The 19452-nt window shown below is 45.2% G+C and overlaps 1 protein-coding gene across 4 annotated transcripts in view; it reads right to left on the reverse strand.

The window, feature by feature from the left end:
• LOC115650881 (gastricsin-like) overlaps nt 1-19452 on the reverse strand; it is a 22789-nt gene continuing 3337 nt past the window's right edge. Inside the window, exons 1-10 of one of the 4 annotated variants that reach the window (XM_030561433.1) lie at nt 11574-11650; nt 8414-8541; nt 6961-7111; nt 5713-5830; nt 4345-4463; nt 3346-3545; nt 1894-2016; nt 1112-1259; nt 554-652; nt 1-356 (exon numbers count right to left, since the gene is read on the reverse strand). In XM_030561433.1, the coding sequence (XP_030417293.1) occupies nt 201-356; nt 554-652; nt 1112-1259; nt 1894-2016; nt 3346-3545; nt 4345-4463; nt 5713-5830; nt 6961-7111; nt 8414-8535 (1236 nt within the window). In that variant the 5' untranslated portion in view covers nt 8536-8541; nt 11574-11650 and the 3' untranslated portion in view covers nt 1-200. Of the gene's footprint in view, nt 357-553; nt 653-1111; nt 1260-1893; nt 2017-3345; nt 3546-4344; nt 4464-5712; nt 5831-6960; nt 7112-7394; nt 7406-7851; nt 7965-8413; nt 8542-9966; nt 10083-11573; nt 11651-19452 lie in introns of those variants that run through there. The other 3 variants (XM_030561431.1, XM_030561434.1, XM_030561432.1) reach the window with 3 other exon arrangements.

A 19452-nucleotide genomic window follows, 5' to 3' on the forward strand; every position in this document is an offset into this window, starting at 1 on the left:
AGTCACCTTTGAAGGGGAGCCCAGAGTTCCATAGCACAGATTTCACTGGAGAGAGGCTTCAGAAATTTGCAGAAGTTCAGTACAGAGACACATTCAAAATCCTTGGAAAGAGGCATGGGGGGACCAGAGTGTCACAGCCCAGCAGGTTGGAGGAGAGGCAGGAGACAGTTCGGAGCACCATGGAAGACAGTCGGTGGTGCTTATGCTGCTGGGGCAAAGCCCACCTGACTGTTGCCGAGATCGTAAACAGAGTAATATGACCTGAGGAAGACGTCACCCAGGATCCAGAGGGGCTGCCCGTTCTGGGATGGCAGGTAAGTGGGCGAGATACCCACGACACACTCGGTGCTATTGCTCTGTTGAGAAGAAGACAGAAAGTTGAGTTAAAGCCCTTTGGTTTGGAAGCTCTGATCATAACCTATCACATGGATAACACAAATACGGATGTGCCCAGCAGACCCATATCAAATCTACAGCTCTCCAAGAGCCCACCCAGAGGAGACTATGCAAGCAGAGGAAGGTGAGGATAGTGCACTGCTATGAAAATCCATACCTGGAGCACGTAGGCATAGGGACTCAGCGGGAAGCTGGTTTCACTGATTGTGAAGGAGATGGTAGGCATGCTGTCAATGCTGCTGCAGCTAACCACATACTGTGGAAAGAGAAAGCATGAGCAAGTTTGCGTACTGTGTACAGCCACTGCAGACAAAACGCTACATCCCGTGTGACTCTCAACCCCCCCACTTCTCCACACAGAGCCATGTTCCATCAACCTGGGAAAGCTCTTTATAACAATCACCTGGAAAAGGAAGGAAGACAAATGTTTTACTGCAGTCAAAAGGCCTCAACAGCCTGAACAAGCAGAGATTATTAGGTCCCCCTTACAGATGGGGCAGACAGGCACAAGAAGGTTAAATGAGTTTCCCAAGACCCAACTGAGAGTGAGTGGCAGATCCAAGGATAGAATCCAAGAGCCCAGACCACCAATCACTTGCTTTAACCACTAGACCACACTTTCTCTGAGCTGCTTCACCTAACAGAACCCTGCTTAGCAGCAAGGTTCTTCCCTCTTCCACTTTTAAGCCTCCCTGTGGCCAGCTGTTCTCCGTACCTCACCGTCGCTGTTCTCCTGAGCACCAATGTCCTCCATCAGCTGCGAAAAGATCGCCTGTGGAGCAGTGAGGAGGGAAGTTCCAGTGTCCACAATCCCCTGGCAGCCACTGCTACACCAGCCACTGGACTGTCCGTCAACAGAGAAACTAAGAGAACAGAACACAGGACACTTCAGCAGGAAAATTCGGCAGCAATGTACCCATCTCTTGTGTGACGAACCAAGAACACAGGGGTCCTTCCATTAGAGATGTTAGAGCCACTGTTTTGTGTTCTCGTGGTATCTCTGGAACTTTTTAAGTTTAGGTTATCTAAGGTCCCACAGATACTTGGGGGCAGAGTCAGGAGTAGAACCCAAGAGCCGAGTCAGGAGTAGGAGTCAGGAGTCCAGGTCTTGGCTCCCAGAATCCTTTGTCTGGTCATGGAGGACAGGTTCATCAAAGGCTATTAGCCAAGATGGTCAGGGATGCAACCCCATGCTTTGGGTGTCCTTAGCCTCTGATTGCCATAAGCTGGAAGTGGATGACAGGGGATGGATCACTCAGTGATTGTCCTGTTCTGTTCATTCCCTCTGAAGCACCTGGCATTGGCCACAGTTGGAAGACAGGCTACTAGGCTAGATGGACCATTGGTCTGACCTAGTATGGCCGTTCTTACGTTTGTTATTATGATCAAAGCATGTTCCAAAGCCCATTGAAATTAATGGAAGGACTCCCACTGATTATGATGGGCTCAGGATCAGGCCCTACATTCCTCAGAAAATACCAATGACAACAACCTTACCCTTCAATTCCAATTTGCCAATAAGCATCCTGGGTGACAGGCGTCCAGACAATCTGACCAGAGTACAAATCGGAGTCAATCCCTCCAAAGAGAAGTTCGCCACCATCCTGAATGCCCTCTTGCCTAAACAAATGCACAGGAGAGAAAGCGCCTGGTTATTTATAGCCATCTACAGAGTCCAAAGACAGCCTGTGACCGGGACATCCAGGATCCTAGCTGGAGTTATAGCACAAAAACCTTATCAGAGATAGACCAAGAACCCTGGTGACAAGGGGTTGGGGCGAGGAGAAATCAAGCTTATGGAGAGCTTTCGATCATCATGCACCAGACACATTGGTGCTGTGACACCTGCACATTCTCCAGTGAGCGGAAAACCTGGGCAGTCCCCAAATACCATGATGATGGGTGGGTGCCAGTCAGTCTGCAATGGGGTGTTTCAGAAAAGCCTCATCTACTGTTTGAAGGAAATGAATCATCTTGTAACAAGGGCAGAGTTGTCAATCTAGTGCCCAGCATTCAAAGGTGCCATGGAAGTAACTGTGGGTACTCGGCATCTGGGAAAAAGCTGGCATTGAGCGTCCAGAGCAAATCATAGACCTGGAAGGGACCTCGAGAGGTCAGCTAGTCCAGTCCCCTGCACTGGTGGCAGGATTAATTATCTAGACCATTCCTGACAGGTGTTTGTCCAACCTGCTCTTAAAAATCTCCAACGATGGAGATTCCACAACTTCCCTAGGCAATTTATTCCAGTGCTTAACCACCCTGACAGAAATTTTTTCCTAATGTCCAACCTAAACCTCCCTTGCTGCACTTTAAGCCCATTGCTTCTTGTCCTGTCCTCAGAGGTTAAGAGAAACAATTTTTTTCCCTCCTCCTTGTAACAACCTTTTACATATTTGAAAACTGTTACGTCCCCTCTCAGTCTTCTCTTCTCCAGACTAAACAAACCCATTTTTTTCAATTTTCCCTCATAGCTCATGTTTTCGAGACCTTTAATCATTTTTGTTGCTCTTCTCTGGACTGTCTTCAATTTGTCCACATCCTTCCTGAAATGTAGTGCCCAGAACTGGACACAATACTCCAGCTGAGGCCTAATCAGAGTGGAGTAGAGCAGAAATAGCACGGTGAAGCCTAGTGACTGTAGCCCCTGAGGAACATGTTATGTCTGATTGGGTAGAATCTTCACCACAGGGAGGAGAAGGTGAATGACCTCAGTGAGCTTCCCCACACTGATCGGTTTGCCCAGCTCTGAGCGGGAGAAGAAGGGGCTGCAGAGAAGCAGCACGCATTTCTAGGGGAAGGGATGAAATCTGATCCTAACCATTATTCTGCTGTTGGCCCTCCTCAGAGTATGGGAGCCAGAGGAGCCGACACAAAGGGAAAAGGATCATGGGAAATATAAAGACAGCAGATGGGCTTAAGGAGACAGAGGAATGGCCTCCTCCTACTTACCCGCTCAGGTAGAAGCTGAAGAGCGAGGCACTGATGAGGTTCTCCTGGATCAGACCTTGCATCACGGTGGTGGCACCACCAGCAGCAATGGCAGGGAAAGCCAGACCAAGGATCCCATCGAACTGAGCATAGACAAAGCTGGTGCCAGGCTCGGTCTCACTCAGGCCAAACTCCTGGTTTGTGATGGAAACGTCCTGGATCTGCAGAGCAAGAGATGGGAATAGCCATTACAACCAGACAAAGCAAGCAGGCCACTGAACCTAGCAAACCCAGGAAGGAGAACTTTGGGTGCATTTATCTAACCAGCCAAGAAATCTCAGAGCACTTTCTGTGGGTATCATCACCTCCATTTTACAGATAGGGAAACAGGCACAAACAGGGGAAGCTATTTACCTAAAGCTTATCCAGCCTGTCAGAAACAGAGTTGAGAATAAAAACCAGATCTCCTGACTCCCACTACTAGACCACGCTGCCTCTTACAATAATAGGTTGTTACCACTAGCAAGACCCACTGAGGCTCAGACGTTCCTCCAAAGCTCTGCAGCTAGTGGATGTCCAACTAAAGAAAGGCTTCCCAGCTACAGGTGCCTCGCCATACACAGCCCAGGAGCCCGAAGGTTCACGGTGTTGAAAAAAGAATGCTGAGTGCCTTGGGTTTTGTTTGAAATAATCCCAAACATCCGGTTCCCCAGCCACCTCATTTCTGAAAGCCTACTTCAAAAGCCCAGATTATATCCTTATCTGGAGACTAAAAGTGGAAAAAATGTCTCCGTTCTGGCCCTCGGCAAGGCACTGTTTGAACAGAAAATTCCCCAATGAGTGATGGGCCATATATTCACTAGCTAGAGTGAGTGATCTCAGCCCCTTCATGGCAGAGCCTACAGGGGAAATCAGAGACTTTCTACCGTTGCCTGCTGAAGGAGTTTGGATGCGAGCACCTACCAGCTCATGTGAAGCTCTAATAACTATGTCATCTCCTCAGCTGATGCTATTACTTACTGTCACGGTGTCATAGCCAAAGACTCCAGTGAGACTGCCACTGCCGTACTGCAGAGAGAAGGTCTGTCCATTGGAAGAGTAAGTGGAGGAGTCGCTGGGGTTGAATCTAGTGTGGGTGGCTAGGGGTGAACACAGATCAGCATCAGTTGTCAGCTCGTGCGAATGACAGATTCAGACTCAGAGTTGAAGCTCCCCACCCCGAACTGAGCCTGCCACTAATCCCCTCTAGAAAGGTCCAATAATGACAAAACTTGACTTTTCTATAGCACCTTCCCCCTGCTGTTCTCAAACACTTTCCACCCGTTACTAATCAACTAAGCCACACCGCTCCTCTTTGAGGCAGGTCTAATCACCCACACTTTACAGGTGGGGGATGAAGGCACAAAACTGGGCAGTGATTTGCCCAATGGGACACAACCCAACCCCACAATCCTGTTCTTTAGCCACATGACCATCCTTCCCTGGCTTGCCTCTTTCTTTGCATGCAGCCATCTGAAACTGTCACATGTGCCTACACTGATTGAAACAGCTTTTCGGGATTCCAGACACCTCAGCGGTGAAGCCGTTATGGGACTGAAAGCATTTGAACAGGAATTTCTCCCCTTTTGTAATACATGGATTGATTTTATTTTTATAGACATATAAACAGTGCAAGAAATAACGCTGCTGCAGAAGAGCCAAGAAAGACAACTGTGAAGGTCTGGACACATGTCAAGAACAGACACAGAAAGGATACCAGACAGGGTGAAAGATACCAATTTGCAAGCGGGTAGAAATAGAGGAAGACCAAGGATGCACTGGATGGACATGGTAGAGACTGACATACAACAAAAAGATTTAAAGATGAACAAAACCACGAAGCTGGTACAAGGTAGGAAGTGGTGGACAGACTTTGTTTGGCCTCAAGGGTCACAGCTGAGCTGATGGATGAGAAGCAAAGAAGAGAAGAATAATTTGTGTGTCCATGTTGGTATTATATAATTAAACAGTATCTATTTTAAATTATGTGTGAGTGTATATCTATAAATAAATCTATCATTTGAATTCCTGTAAGAACCTAGGAGCCCCAGTCATGGACCAGCCCCCACTGTGCCAGAACAAAAAACAGAACAAGAAGAGGGTCCCTGCCCCACAGAGCGTCCAATCTACATAAATGACATGAACTTCCATAGCCTCGGCTATCTTTCTGTTTGCAGTGGGACTTCAGAACACTCCTAGCATATTGGGATTTGAAGGATGTCTACATTATTCCTGACAAACAATCTGGATTAGGGCTTGGTCAGTGCCCAGGATGGGATAGTGTGATAGAGAATTTCCCTCCATGGTAGAGACATTTCCCTCAGCACCTTGTGCATGGGGATTACTCACTGCAGGCCTGGCTCTGGCAGTAGATCGAGGGCACCCACAGGTTGGATGAGCCGGTGTCGAAGAGAACCAGGAAGTTCTTGGGTGGGGTTCCAATACTGATTTCCCCATAGTAGGACATCTAGAGAAAAGGGGGCATTCTTTTCATCACAGGTTCTCCTCCTCATGATCTATGTCGCTTGCCAACCAATAGGACTATTGAGCATGCTGGAGACAGTTACTGCCATCTGCACCACATATGTAATCTCAAACCAATGGGGCTGCCAGGTGGATGAATGGTGACAAGAGACAATGGAATCACATGCAGTTAGAGGTTTTGCAAACGACTCCATCTATGCTAGAGGGTTTCCAAAAAAGGGCAAACTTCCCCTGCTTCCATTTTAACCCTTCTCTCTCCCCCAAAGAGATTCAGTTTCTTAAATATATATTCTAGATAGAGGGCAGCCTGTGCTCTTTATTAGGGCCGGGAGAATTGTTGGGTCTTTTATTCCTCACAGAAGAAAATCTATGTGGAGGAACCAGTGGGCATAGCTGAGTCCCAAATAACTGTGTTTACTAACTACAGCAGAACCTCAGAGTTACGAACAGCGGAGTTATGACCTGATTGGTCAGCCACACACCTCATTTGGAACTGGAAGAACACAATCAGGCAGCAGAGACCCCCCCCCAAAAGCAAATACTGTACCGTATAGTACTGTGTTAAACGTAAATGACTAAAAAATAAAGGGAAAGTTTAAAAAAAAAAGATTTGACAAGGTAAGGAAACTGCTCCTGCGCTTGTTGCAGACTGGCTAAAAGCAGGATTTTTCTTCTACATAGGAAAGTTTCAAAGCTGTGTTAAGTCAATGTTCAGTTGTAAACGTCTGACAGAACAACCAGAATGTTTTGTTCAGAGTTCTGAACATTTCAGAGTTATGAATCACCTCCAGTCCTGAGGTGCTCGTAACTCTGAGATTCTCCTGTAGACACAAACATGCAAGGCTTAGCTACATACATGTGGCTGCTCTGGTTGGCTGGTCTAGAACGCGGTGACCACCACGAGAGGGCCCACAAACTATTTAAAGGGATACTACCCAATTCTTGTATACTACAAGAACCGTCCTACAGACGATGGGCTGGTGCAAGTTGGATATCATATTTTCCATTTGAATTCTCTTGCTCCTCCCATTCCTGCTCCACGGTTGTCAGCCTCCATCTTTCCTCATCTCTGCTCCATTTTTGTCATTTTTTCCAAATCAGGCACATACTCACATCCAGGTAGTTAGACAGGACCTCATAGGTAACAGCAAAGTTGTTGAAGTACTTGCTGGCTGGGTCAGACTTGTGGTTCTTCAGGTAGTCCCTGAGTACGCCCTTCTCCTTCATTACCTCCCGCATGGATTTGAATTTCTTCAGGGGAATTCTGCACAGAATGTAAAGACAGCGATCAAGTCTCCCCTCATCATTTTCGCTCTTCCTATTCCCCCTCTCTCCTTTTTGGTTTCACTCTTCCTGCTTCTCTTCCATAGCTTCAATAGGTTTGGGATGGGGTAGTTTAGTGGTATGATTTTCCAGCCACTGAAAGAACCCAATGCATTGGGACTAATTAGTGGGGTTCCACAGGGACTGACTTCATTGTAATTACAGCAGGGATAAATTTGACCCCCTCTCTTCCATAGACTTGGTTCTCTTAAGACCAAGAGAACTTGGTTCTCTTCTTGAAGTAGGGAAGTAGCACACTGGAAAGCTAAGAATGGAAGATGGACACTAGGGTAATGGTGTCAATGTTCAATGTTAAGGTCAACCCTGGACTATTGTTTCCTTGGACTCAGGGAAAATGCAAAGCCATAGAAGAAAAAGCCGATGATTCCTAAGAATAGTACTTAGCACTTGTACAAGCCCTACTGATTCACTGATCTGCAAGTCTAGTAAGGTCAGTAGCACTGTCCCCATTTTACAGATAAGTAAACTAATGCCCAGAGAGATTAAGTGATTTGTCCAAGGTCATAGAGCCTGTCAGTGGCAATGCCAAGAACAGAACCCAGGAGTGCCACTCTCCTTTTCAAAGCACTCCCCACTACATTCCTATTCTTTCCTTCACACCAGCATAATCAGCAATTGCTGTCAAGTGGCCATGCTGTTATTCCATGCTCACCTCACCACCCCCTCTGAGAGGTGGAGACACACCAAGGCGAAGATCAGCCACTTCATGATGCTCTTCTCTTCTTTTGCAAGCAGTTTCTAAACAGTCCCCCAGTTCAGTCCTAAATACCGGGCTGAGGTTTGAGTCCCAGGCTCCCTGTCTATATACCCAAAGGGTGCACTGTTGTCTCCACCTCCTTTTGCGACTCTCTCATTCACATATCAGAAGCTTATCAACTGTCAATACCACTTCATGCTGCGGCTTGCCCTAACAGGGCTAAGGACCCTTTATCTCAAGAACAGCTGCTTAATCAGAAGGTTATTGCCATTTTATTCTTAAATTACTCCTTGCAAGGAAATGTTGGAATGATAAGAGGAATCGAAGTTCTTAAACTCCCAAAGCACCCAACAACCCACCAGCTTGTTCTCCTTTATCATCCACTTGCTTGCAGTCTGATAGTTCTATCGCACGTTTTCTCCAAAGGAGGAAAAGTTTGATCACACACGGCAGCTGGCTTATAATGGAAAGAACAAGATTATAATTGCTTTGAGTGACCTGCATTGTTTCCATCCCAGTACTCACCTGTAACTTTTCAAGAGGCCAGACAAGTACAAGGGTATATAATGTCCCTCAGAGAACAAAACATGGCGGTGTGGGTTGCATATCGGAGCTCCATTCACCTTGAAAGGCAGGAATGTCCACATGGTGGCCTTTTAAAAACAACCAAAGGTGAATTTTAGGGAAGGATTTTTATAACCCCAAATTGTGTGTGCAGCTGTGTGTTTAATTTGCATTTGGAGTTAGACACTGAGTGTGTGACAGTACATCAGATCTTTGCATGTAACTACAGTAAAAATTGTAGTAGTGAGGCTAGCTAAGTACTTAAAAGAGATTATGCAAGGTTAGGTGAAACTCTTACATGCAAAAGACCAAACATTTAAGTCATCATAAGCCCCACAAATCAATTTTCCATTAAAAGTAATTGCAGGTGCAGTGGTAACTCTTAATCTTAACTCTGCCCAGTAGTTACACTAATGGAACCGTGGGAGACACACAAAAAGCGTCTTTAAAAATCAGTTTTGTCTAAGCTGGGATACCAAACACTAAAATGCCTTAAACGTAGTCTTATTGCTATTAAATGGTGCCACTACAGAGCAGAGTTAGTTATTTGGGTGCCTTCACCGTGCATTTCCACTTCTTAATAAAAATCTTAACTCTGAATTTCTTGGGTTTGGAGATGATCACTATCATGTTTTTCAGCTTGCCATACTGAGATGCACTCTAAAGCTTAATTCCATTTTAAATCGCTTTTTGTCTGGGACTTAATAGAATACTTAGGGTTGCCAACATTGTATTTCAAAAAGAAAGGGGGAAGGGATCGCTCAGTGGTTTGAGCATTGGCCTGCTAAACCCAGGGTTGAGAGTTCAGTCCTTGAGGGGACCATTTGGGGAACTGGGGTAAAAATCTGGGTATTGGTCCTGCTTTGAGCAGGGGGGGTGTGAACTAGATGACCTTCTGAGGTCCCTTCCAACCCTGATATTATTATAAAATCACGAGTGATGTTGAGAAAGTGGATAAGGAAAAGTTATTTACTTATTCCCATAACACAAGAACTAGGGGTCACCAAATGAAATTAATAGGCAGCAGGTTTAAAACAAATAAAAGGAAGTTCTGCTTCACTCAGCGCACAGTCAACCTGTGGAACTCCTGGCCTGAGGAGGTTGTGAAGGCTCAGACTATAACAGCGTTTAAAAGAGAACTGGATACATTCATGGTGGTTAAGTCCATAAATGGCTATTAGCCAGGATGGGTAAGGAATGGTGTCCTTAGCCTCTGTTCGTCAGAAGATGGAGATGGATGGCAGGAGAGAGATCACTTGATCATTACCTGTTATGTTAACTCCCTCTGGGACACCTGGAATTGGCCACTGTCAGTAGACAGATACTGGGCCAAATGGACCTTTGGTCTGACCCGGTACAGCCGTTCTTATGTAAAGGCTGGTTTTCATAGCACGCACACACATTGATCCTGGCTGACACTGTTGAGAGGTAGTAATCTGGGCCAGGATGGCAACCTGCCAAAACTTGGTGTCCGTAATTTGCATAATTTATTATTATTATTAAGCAACACTCACCAGGGTATTTCTTGCTGCTTCTTTGTAGCACTTTGTAGATTTTTTTCCTCGCCTGATCCTGTTGTGTGGCGAGGAAAAAAATCTCTGCAGGGTGCCATTTCATATTTCAATGCAGGGTGAAGGCCAACTTTCAGCAGGGGATCCAGAGGCCACTTTGGCATGACAGAGGAGCAGCCGGGACTAATTTGAGCAGCATGGAGAACCCGTACAGCCAGGTCAAGTTGCCAACTGGCGGCCCTGTTCTTCCCCTGATTTCAGGTGCCAGAGTGATGCTCCGGACCACTCTGGCTGCAGGCAGTGCTACACTCCTGGTTGAAATATGGGATAAAAGGCACTCATACTGATTTTTTATTTAAATAAGGGGCATCCCTTATAACATAGGACTGTTGTTATTCCTACAGAGGCACAGCCCAGAGGACCACCAGGGGAGGAGAGCTCTGATCATAAACTCGATCACCCTTGGATCTGCAAGGGAGACTTTATCAATGGCCTTGCTCAGCATTGGAGTACAAAGCCCCACTATGCACAGGACAGGAACAGCAAATTGTTTCCCACTCCTCAGCAGCATCTAGCTCAACTCCTGTGTTCACCAGCTAGGGCTACCACTTCATCATCCAGTTCCCATTGATATCCTTCAGCATCAATCCCTGTCCTGATCATTATCGGTTTGCTCCTGAGCCCCAAGTAATGTGGATTCTGACACGAGCTGCTAGGGGAGCAAATTCCAGATATGCATCACTCGCTAGGAGACAAAGCCCTCTGGACATTTGAGCCAAACTTCAGAGGTTCCAGTTCCAGGGGCATCTGTGTTGTCCTGTTGCTGTTAAGTTCAAAGGGAGCTTCACTTGCACCCTTGTGATCAACTGTGATGGGTTTTGCAAAGATTTCACAGGGGACAGGACCAAAAGGGACCATTTTGATCATCTAGTCTGAGCTCCTGCATAACACAGACCAGCGCATTTCACCCAACCATTCCTGAATCAAATCCCATGTCTGGATCAAACCACCGGTGTGTAGCCCTGTTCTGAGTGCATCGCACCTACTTCAAGCAGATAGCTGGAGGTGGGAGGCATCTGTCTCCCCTTTCCCCCACCCCACTTTCTTTTTAAACTCACTTTGTCAACATTTGAAGAACTTTTCACGCCAATTAAGTCTTATGGAATTGCTTCCTCTATAGTCTCTTTTGCTACCTGCAGATGAGTAAATTCTTCAGCCTATTGACCTAAGAGCAGTGCCATACTTTGCAGCCGTTTAGCTGTCTGATCACCTTGATATCTGTGGGACCAGGGAGAGGTGCAGAGCAGCAAGGAGAAGGAAGACTCTCAAGCTTAGCTATGCAAGCAGCAGCCCTTACCCTCCACCTCCAAGGACTGTGACTGTTCTCAGCAGAGGTATATACTACGTGGCCCATATCCTGTTCTCTGGATTTTCATTATAAAAGGGCAAATATAAATATCAGCTCACTCAAGGGGACCCTTATCACCAAGGGCCTAGATAAACAGTGGAAACTGCTCACCCCACGGGCCAAAATTACAGAAAAGCAAATTGAACATGGGTGGGAAAAAGGCATGGAATGAACCCTGTTACCCCACCACACACACACAGACCTGATTTGGTCTTGCAGAATGTTCCTTTCTCCTTCAAGCTCCGTTAAAAATGGGCAAGAGGCCAGGTGCCTAGTTGCATCAGCTGAAGCCAACACTAGAAATGTAAGAATTGAAAAACTGGTTCAAATCAATGATCTGTCTAAGTCCAGGATCATTAGCAGATGCTTCATGGGTCACTGCAATGAACATCATAGTGGACAATTATGGGGTAACCTGCTCCTAAAGGAACTTTATTTCTGACCCCAGGCAGTAGTGGTTGACCGATGCCCTGAAGCATGAAGGTTTATCGTCCTCATGCATTTTCTATCCTGCCTGTCACAAACATGGATGTTCTCATTATTGATCTAAATATCTACTCATCTGAGATCCTACCAAATTTTTTAGGTTCAACGATCTTCTGTGGCAATGAGTCCCATACGTTAATTACATACTGTGTAAAACATATTTTCTTCTATCAGTTCTAAAATGCACTGCCTTTCAGTTTTTGATATTGATTTGGTTTTGTGTTAAGAAAGAGGTTACTAGGGTACATAGGAGCAGCTGAGACTCCTCCTCTATTGCATTCATTATTTCATATTCCTCTCTCATGACCCCTTTTATTCATCTCCTCTCCAAAGCAGATACCCCACGCTCTCTTCACACCGAAGCCTTTCCAGGACTCATCATTCTATCACCCAGCTCTGCCCCCCTTTCTGCTAACATGCTTTTTGGAGACAGAGAGACCAGAATTGAACAAATCTGTTAACTTCAGAGCCATCCAGGCAATTTGGCTACACAACATACACTCATTTCAATTACAGGTGGGTGGATGAACCGTAGTCAGCTTTGACAATCTCAACCAGAATCCCAGGTGCAGATGTAGTGTTAATTGAGAATTCGGCATAACTGCACAGTACTATTTTCAATCTCATTCTTTAGAACACATTGTTTAGTTTTCTGGCCACTACTATACACCAAGCAGGGGTTTTCATCAAGTTGTCCTCAGTAACACCAGGGTCTTTTCTTTGCGTCATTTCCATCAATTTAGAAGCTAGTAAGCGGAATTTTATATGCCATCCTTAGTTTTTTGCCAACTTCTCTGGTCTTAACTAACCTAAATAATCACTGTGTCTGCAAGTGTTGCCACTGCTTCGTTCATCCCATCCCATATCATTAATATATTAAACACTAGCCTTAGCATAGAACTTTGTGGCACACTGCAGTGTTAAACTTTTGACAGGTTGAAAATTTGCGATGGACACCTCCTTCTTTTCTGTTTCTTAGCCAGTTTCTGATCCATGACAGAATTCTCTCTCTCACTCCTGTGATCATTCAGTTTTCTTACGAACTTCTTTGTGAGAGACTTTGCCAAAGGCTTTTTAAAGGCCAGATAAGTTCTATCAAAAAGTCCTCCTTATTCACTACTTAGTCAAAAAAGCTCAAAAAATTCTAGTAGATTAGAGAAGCATGATTTTCCCTAACTGGAACTGTCCCCAAGTCTTGTGATATGTGGTGGTTTCTTTAAAGATCACACCACTGAAATCAAAGAACTCTCAGATTTCATTTTAAAAAAAACAAAACATTTCTAGCACTCATGTTTGCAGAGAAACCCTGAAAGCACAATCCCTAAAGGCTCACACATTCGAAAGTACAAAGAAAGTCCAAAAACACTTGTTATTTTTTAAAAAGCTTATGATTTTAAGCCAATCTCATGATTTTGGGGGGGTCTGATGTGATTTTCAAATGCTTGAGATTAGCAATACTGCTACTGCCTGCAGTTTGATCTATTTTGGTACATTTCATAGCTGATAAGAAGTTCAAACAGGAGCCTTTTATTAAGTGATTGCTCAAAGCTAAATAGATTGCAGCTAGTCAGCACTTTGGGACCTCTAGTCTCTTTCTCCATCTCCTCCCATTGTCCTTATTATGCTTTGCTCGATGGTGCCCCTTTGTGCTTGGCACAGCCTCCAAAATCCCACCAGCCAAGGTGCTCCCCTCATATAACTTCAAACACACCTCCCTTGCGATGCCCCTTCACTTCCTTTCATTGGAACCAGTGAGCTCTGTATTGTATTATCCAGGTTAGATTTAAGCTCTTGTGGGCAGGAAACCTGTCATTCATATTCCACAAAGCACTCTCTATAAACAGGGAGAGATTTTTAAGTGCACACATGGCAGGCAGGTGCTTCAATTCCATTTTGCCTTTGAAAATCTCCCCCAACATGGTGAATGTAGTGAATAACCAGGCAGAGGTCACTGCTGGAGGCAGGATACTGGGTCTTGATGGAGCAATGGGCTGATCTCACATGGAAAAGCCTATGTTCCATTGCTTGGGAAAGGCACAGGACTGGAACACCAACAGGTCAGAATTGAAGTGCATTGGCATAACTGTTTGTGGGGAGCCCAGGACTGGTAAAACAGAATAGTGTAGGTCAGGACTAGGGTGCACTGGCACAGATGTTCATGAGATCAGGAATAGAATAGCAAGAAGTGCTGTAGGCCATGAGCTGGAGGTGGCGTCCAGGACTGAAATAGCATAGGTTACAGGAGGTTGGAATAGAGGTGCGTGGGTAGAGCAGCATGGGGAGGCCAAGACTGGCCTAGCAGGTCAGGATTCGGAGCACTAGCAGAATTGCATGAAGGAAAGTGCCTTTTTACACTAGGATTGATTCTGGACAGCACACTGGGTCTCCAATTTAAACGAGCAACTGAAATTCATCTTTAAACTTGACAATTCTCTGTTCAACACCAAACACGCCACACCCTCCACCAGATAGTCGTCAGATTCCATTTATTCTGTATACATTCTTAGTGCACATTAGAAGAAGACATGAGCGCTCCTCAGCTCAAACAGCACTAAGGCTCTTCGCCTTGAAGGTTACACCTGGATGAAATATAAACAGGGACTGAATGGATATCCATAGTAATAACCCATAGAAGTAATTACACAGAAAGACCGATCTCTATGGACAGAGCAGCTTTAAATCCCTGGTGACCAGAGCCCCGAAGTGCCTTTGCTTTTCCGCCGTGTCAGAAAGAGTTAGTATCAAAGACACCAGTACAAGTAACAATGAGGAGAATCACCAAGCTTGGTGAGAAGACAAACTCTACAGACAGGCTGCAAGGGTGCCATAACAGGTGAACTGAGATTACTACTATGCAACTGATGAATGATACTGCACAGTAACAGTGAAGTCAGATGCGGTTGGGTAGCAACATGCCTACGGAAAAAGGGAGGGAAGTGGCTTCGGAGATGACTAAGAGAACTTACGTTAATACCACCTAGCTCTTGTATATTACTTTTAATCCACAGATCTTGAAGTGTTTTACAAAGGAGATCAGTATCATTATGCTCATTTCACAGATGGGGAAACAGAGGCATGGGGAGGTGATGTGATTTTCCCACGGACACCCAGCAGCAAAGCTGAGAAGAGAACCCAAGTCTCTTAAGGCCTACCCAGTGGCCACACTGCACATAGGGATCAACAGAAACAACTAACTGCTCGAGACACACATACCCTCACCTGTCCTAGTGTGAGCCACAAGGGTCTCTCACATGAGAAGTACAGAAACAATCCCCTCCCAGGGCGGGTGAGAGGAGATTCTGAGGGTTAGAGGTATTTAGACGGCCGCTTCCACTGGAGGTAAAGACAGCAACAACTGGAAATTTTTTCCAGTGGACACAGTGGCTTACATAATACTACTTCGCATTTGTGTGATTTTTTTCATGTTCAAACCACTCTGTAAACATCAATTAATCCTCACAGTACCCTTGTAAGGCAGGTAGCTATTACTAGCATTCAGACCAAGGGCGTTACAGTTCCCCTCCATTCCTAGAGAGGAAAGTAGGCATCTAGGCTGGATAAAACAAGCTGGAAATAGACACACTCCTTAAGATGAGACCATCCCACAAATAGATGTCAAGGGAGAGGGAGTCCAACTGCCTAACTTCAAAACCCAAAGAAAAAACACTTAAAAATTTAAGCCACTCAAAAACCCAAAGAAAATCTCCTCAAGCTGAAAGCCTCCTGGGGACACATGGTCTCTTCCATGTTATCAGCCCCACACAGAACAGATCAGTGCAGGGATGATCCCAGAGGAAGCCTTCCGTCCACAGGATAAGCCTTAAGAGATGACATGCTCATCATGGAGCCAATTCAGTTCAGGGGCTAATTCCTTTTTGTGTTAGCACATGCGGGGTCTCTAGGGCAGGTACGCACCCATTTACAATGCTGAGCTTGTGTCCAGCGGTGTGACATCAGTCAGATATATAATGCTTTGGAAAGCACCTTTGATTCTTGAGACCAAGGTTTATGAAGGCCATTACAAAAGATGAAACATTCTATTTTTTGCCTATGTTGTATTAGCTGAGGTCACAGCATGTTTGGAGGGGAGACACTGGGATGTGGATGATGGTTCCTAATTTAAGCCACATCCAAGACACAGGTGAACAGGAATTTGGATAGTCCAATAATCTGTTCCTTGCAAGGCTCATGGCAAGATGTGCAAGGAAAAGAAAGAAAACCATTAAAAGAACATGGTACGGAGGAAAATATAGAATGAGAAGATGTCCTGTTTTCTTGTCATGAACTACAAGGTTTCTAACAAGGATAACGAGCCAAATTCATCTCCCGTGTGACCCCAATGAAGTCAGTGGAGTTACAGCAGGGCTGAATTTTCCCCGCAGATTATGAACTCCTCAAGGCATTATTGTCTTATTTTAGATCTGTAACAGTGTCAGGAATACCAATGGTGCTCTATAAATGTAAATAATTCCAGACCAAAAAAGAACCATAGGATAAGAGATTCCAACAGAATTACCACTGGATGACAGGCTACCTACCATCTATTATCCAAAGCAACTTCTAATCAAACAGAGCAAGGAACCTGTTGGTGAGGAAAAGTCAAAAAAAAAAAGAAAAGAAAAGAAAAAAAAAAAGGTCCAAGCCTGTTCAACCTGCCACCGAAAATTCCTATCATCTACCTGAGAATGTCCCACATCTGACCACTAGAGGAAGCTATGAGGCTGGATAACACCACACCACAGTTGTTAACATTGAAACCTCATCAGCAGGAGCTTCCTTTCTGTTTCTGGTCCCTGAAGCTCTAATGCAGCTGAGCTCACGCTGCACTCCATGAACTGTTCTCCTGGCTGTCGAAAACGAAGCAACAGGATGGAGACTGAGAGAGGACCTTGTCCATGGAAGGAGATCTCACCCTTATGAAGCCGCCAGAGAATGAAAGAGCAGTGGAGACACTGGTCTAATACATTCCTGGCTAACTCAAGTCAGGTGACCAGGGCTGTGTCTCCCCCAAGCCCATGAGATGACTAACTGCCTTAAGAAGCCTTTATCCATTCACAGTGTGGCCAATTGCCTGCACAGATTCTCTCTCCATCCCCTAAAGTCTTCCCATCCCGCTCAAAAGCTGAACTTGACCTTCTGTGCTATGGATGCATGGCTCCAATGAGCACTGGATTGTAAATTCACTTCTATTCAGCCATCCCCAAGAGCCAATCCGCACCTGGCACTTCTCTCTTGAACCTCTTCGTGAGACCTGCAACTTCTCATGAACAAAGCCTGCTGAGTCAAACACTGCACTCCTCTTACCCAAGGATGCCATAAGGAATGGAGAATTCGAGACACAGTAAATCAAGACACAGCCAGATGGCAATTTGCAAAATCAAACTCCAAATCAAACCAAACATGTACTAAATCAGAGGCTTCTTCTCTAACCTCAGTGATGAGAGAACGTCTAGCTACTTCATCTCCCCTCCTTAGCAGGTGTATCATTCATTATCAACCACTATAAACCGGACTATAGCTTTGATGAGGCAACCAAGTCAAAGTGTTAGAATCCCTATGTACTTATATGGCCTTCATCGCCATAGTATCCCAGTCACAAGTGCCTTACAACACCCCTGTGAGGTAGGGAAGTATTATCCCCCTTCACAGATGGGAAACTGAGGCACGGGTTAAAGTGACTTTCCCAGGATCACCCAGGAAGTCTGTAGCCGAGACAATAATTAAACACCTATCGCACTAATCCCAACCCCATATACTAGGCACTAAACCATGTGAATGGCATTCCAGACCGGGGCATATTAGGGGCTTCAGCCTGTGTGGGTGCACTGGGGAGGAAGCCCTGCAGAGCCGAGTTGCTAACAAACAGCACCTTGAAGAGACCAGTCTGATCGATTCCAGCCTCTCAGCTCATTTAGAGTTTTGAAAATACTCATTCAGGTATATTGGCTGTTCCCTCCAACTCCCCCACTCTAGAGAGAGAACACGACAGCAAACTCTACAACATGGCCCCGGGCCTCACCTGTTACATTACACCTGATTTGACTTCTCCAAAGACAGGTAAGCACTCACCTGTGCAGATGAGTGGCTTTGGATACACTTAAAGGAACCCAAAGTTTCTGCCAAGAGGCAATAAAGGTCTCTTCTCCCCTTTCGATGGGAAAGGACAGGGTCCAAGATATCTTATTCCAATGCCAGGAACCATATGGATCCTGGATGTAACCCTACCAAAGCTAATGAGGCTGCAACCAGGAGGAATTTGGTCCAATGGTCAAGGAGTCCTATTCTGCAATTGCAGTAGTGTCAAGAGTCCTTTGTGATCTTGGGTGAGTTCTAGCCAATAGCAAGCCCACATGGGGCAGAATGGGGAAATTTCCCTTTTTGTCTGGGACTAGATTAACTTTGCTGTTAAACCTCCTAGGCCCTGATTCAGCAAGGCAACGAGAATCAGTGGGAGTGGAGGATGCTCAATGATTCATAGGCTTGGACATCACCTGAGGTCATTTCCCATGATTTACTGAAAGAAAGAAAATGGCACAAGCCTTGTAAGTGCCTTAGCACCATCTGCCAAATGAGTGAGTGCAAGACAAATAGCTTATAGGATCTTCTTTCTTATCTCAAGCCTTCTCAGCCTTCCCTCTCCGCCTTTATCTCCATCAGGAGATGATCTTGAAGTCCAAGGATTGCCACCACAAGGCCACTCTCAATTTTAATATATTACATGTTCTTAATGAGCGGCACACTTTCTAAATCTTATCAGAGTCACCAGCAAATGCAGGAAACGTCTCAAGAGTGGAGCTACCACAATACAACAGGGATGATGGCTCCTGTCACATACTGTTTTTTCCTGTGTCCCCCTTACTCTCGAAGGTGCTTAGACTGTCCACACTATGACTTACACCATGCTAGTAAGAACTCCTCTTCAACAAAGGTGTTGCTAGGGCTGTTTCCCAGGCCAATGTAGACAGCAACTTTTCCATTTCATCTGCACTACAAATACAGCTGTAAACAGGGCACCAAACACAGGCTAAAGCCTCAGACATTTCCCATCTGCATTACAAGACCAACTCTGCTTTAACTGTGCAGGCGAAAGGCATGTTGTAACCAGACCCCCTAATACTGTTGTAGTGTAGATGGACGCAATGTCCAAGAATTAGGTTAGAAAATCATGATACATACAACAACAGGGAGATAGCCAGCTGGGGCATCTTGGGGGGGCATCATAGCATGGTCTGATTAACCTAGTTTTCAGAAAACTCTTGCTGATCAGAGGAATTGTGATAGGGCCCTGCTAAAGATGTTTGTTAGCATAATTAGAACTGTAATGTGGACAAGGCCTGAAACTCTGCAGTTCATGCAGGCTAAGCAGAATATGGGACAGAGAGAGGTGAGAGAACCTGCTATTTCTTTTATCCCTATGTTAAGGACACTCATCTAGCAGCAGGCAACTATTATCCTGTGACCACTTTTTATTTCGTGGTCATTTGTGACCAACATTATTTTGTAAACAGCCCCCTAGTCACTTTTTAAAATCTATCTTAGATGTGGGGAAATAAAAACATTTTATCCTCTCCGTTAACTGAATAAACCTGTTAGAT

This window comes from Gopherus evgoodei, chromosome 4 (genome assembly GCF_007399415.2).
Source record: "Gopherus evgoodei ecotype Sinaloan lineage chromosome 4, rGopEvg1_v1.p, whole genome shotgun sequence".
Classification (NCBI taxonomy): domain Eukaryota; kingdom Metazoa; phylum Chordata; order Testudines; family Testudinidae; genus Gopherus; species Gopherus evgoodei.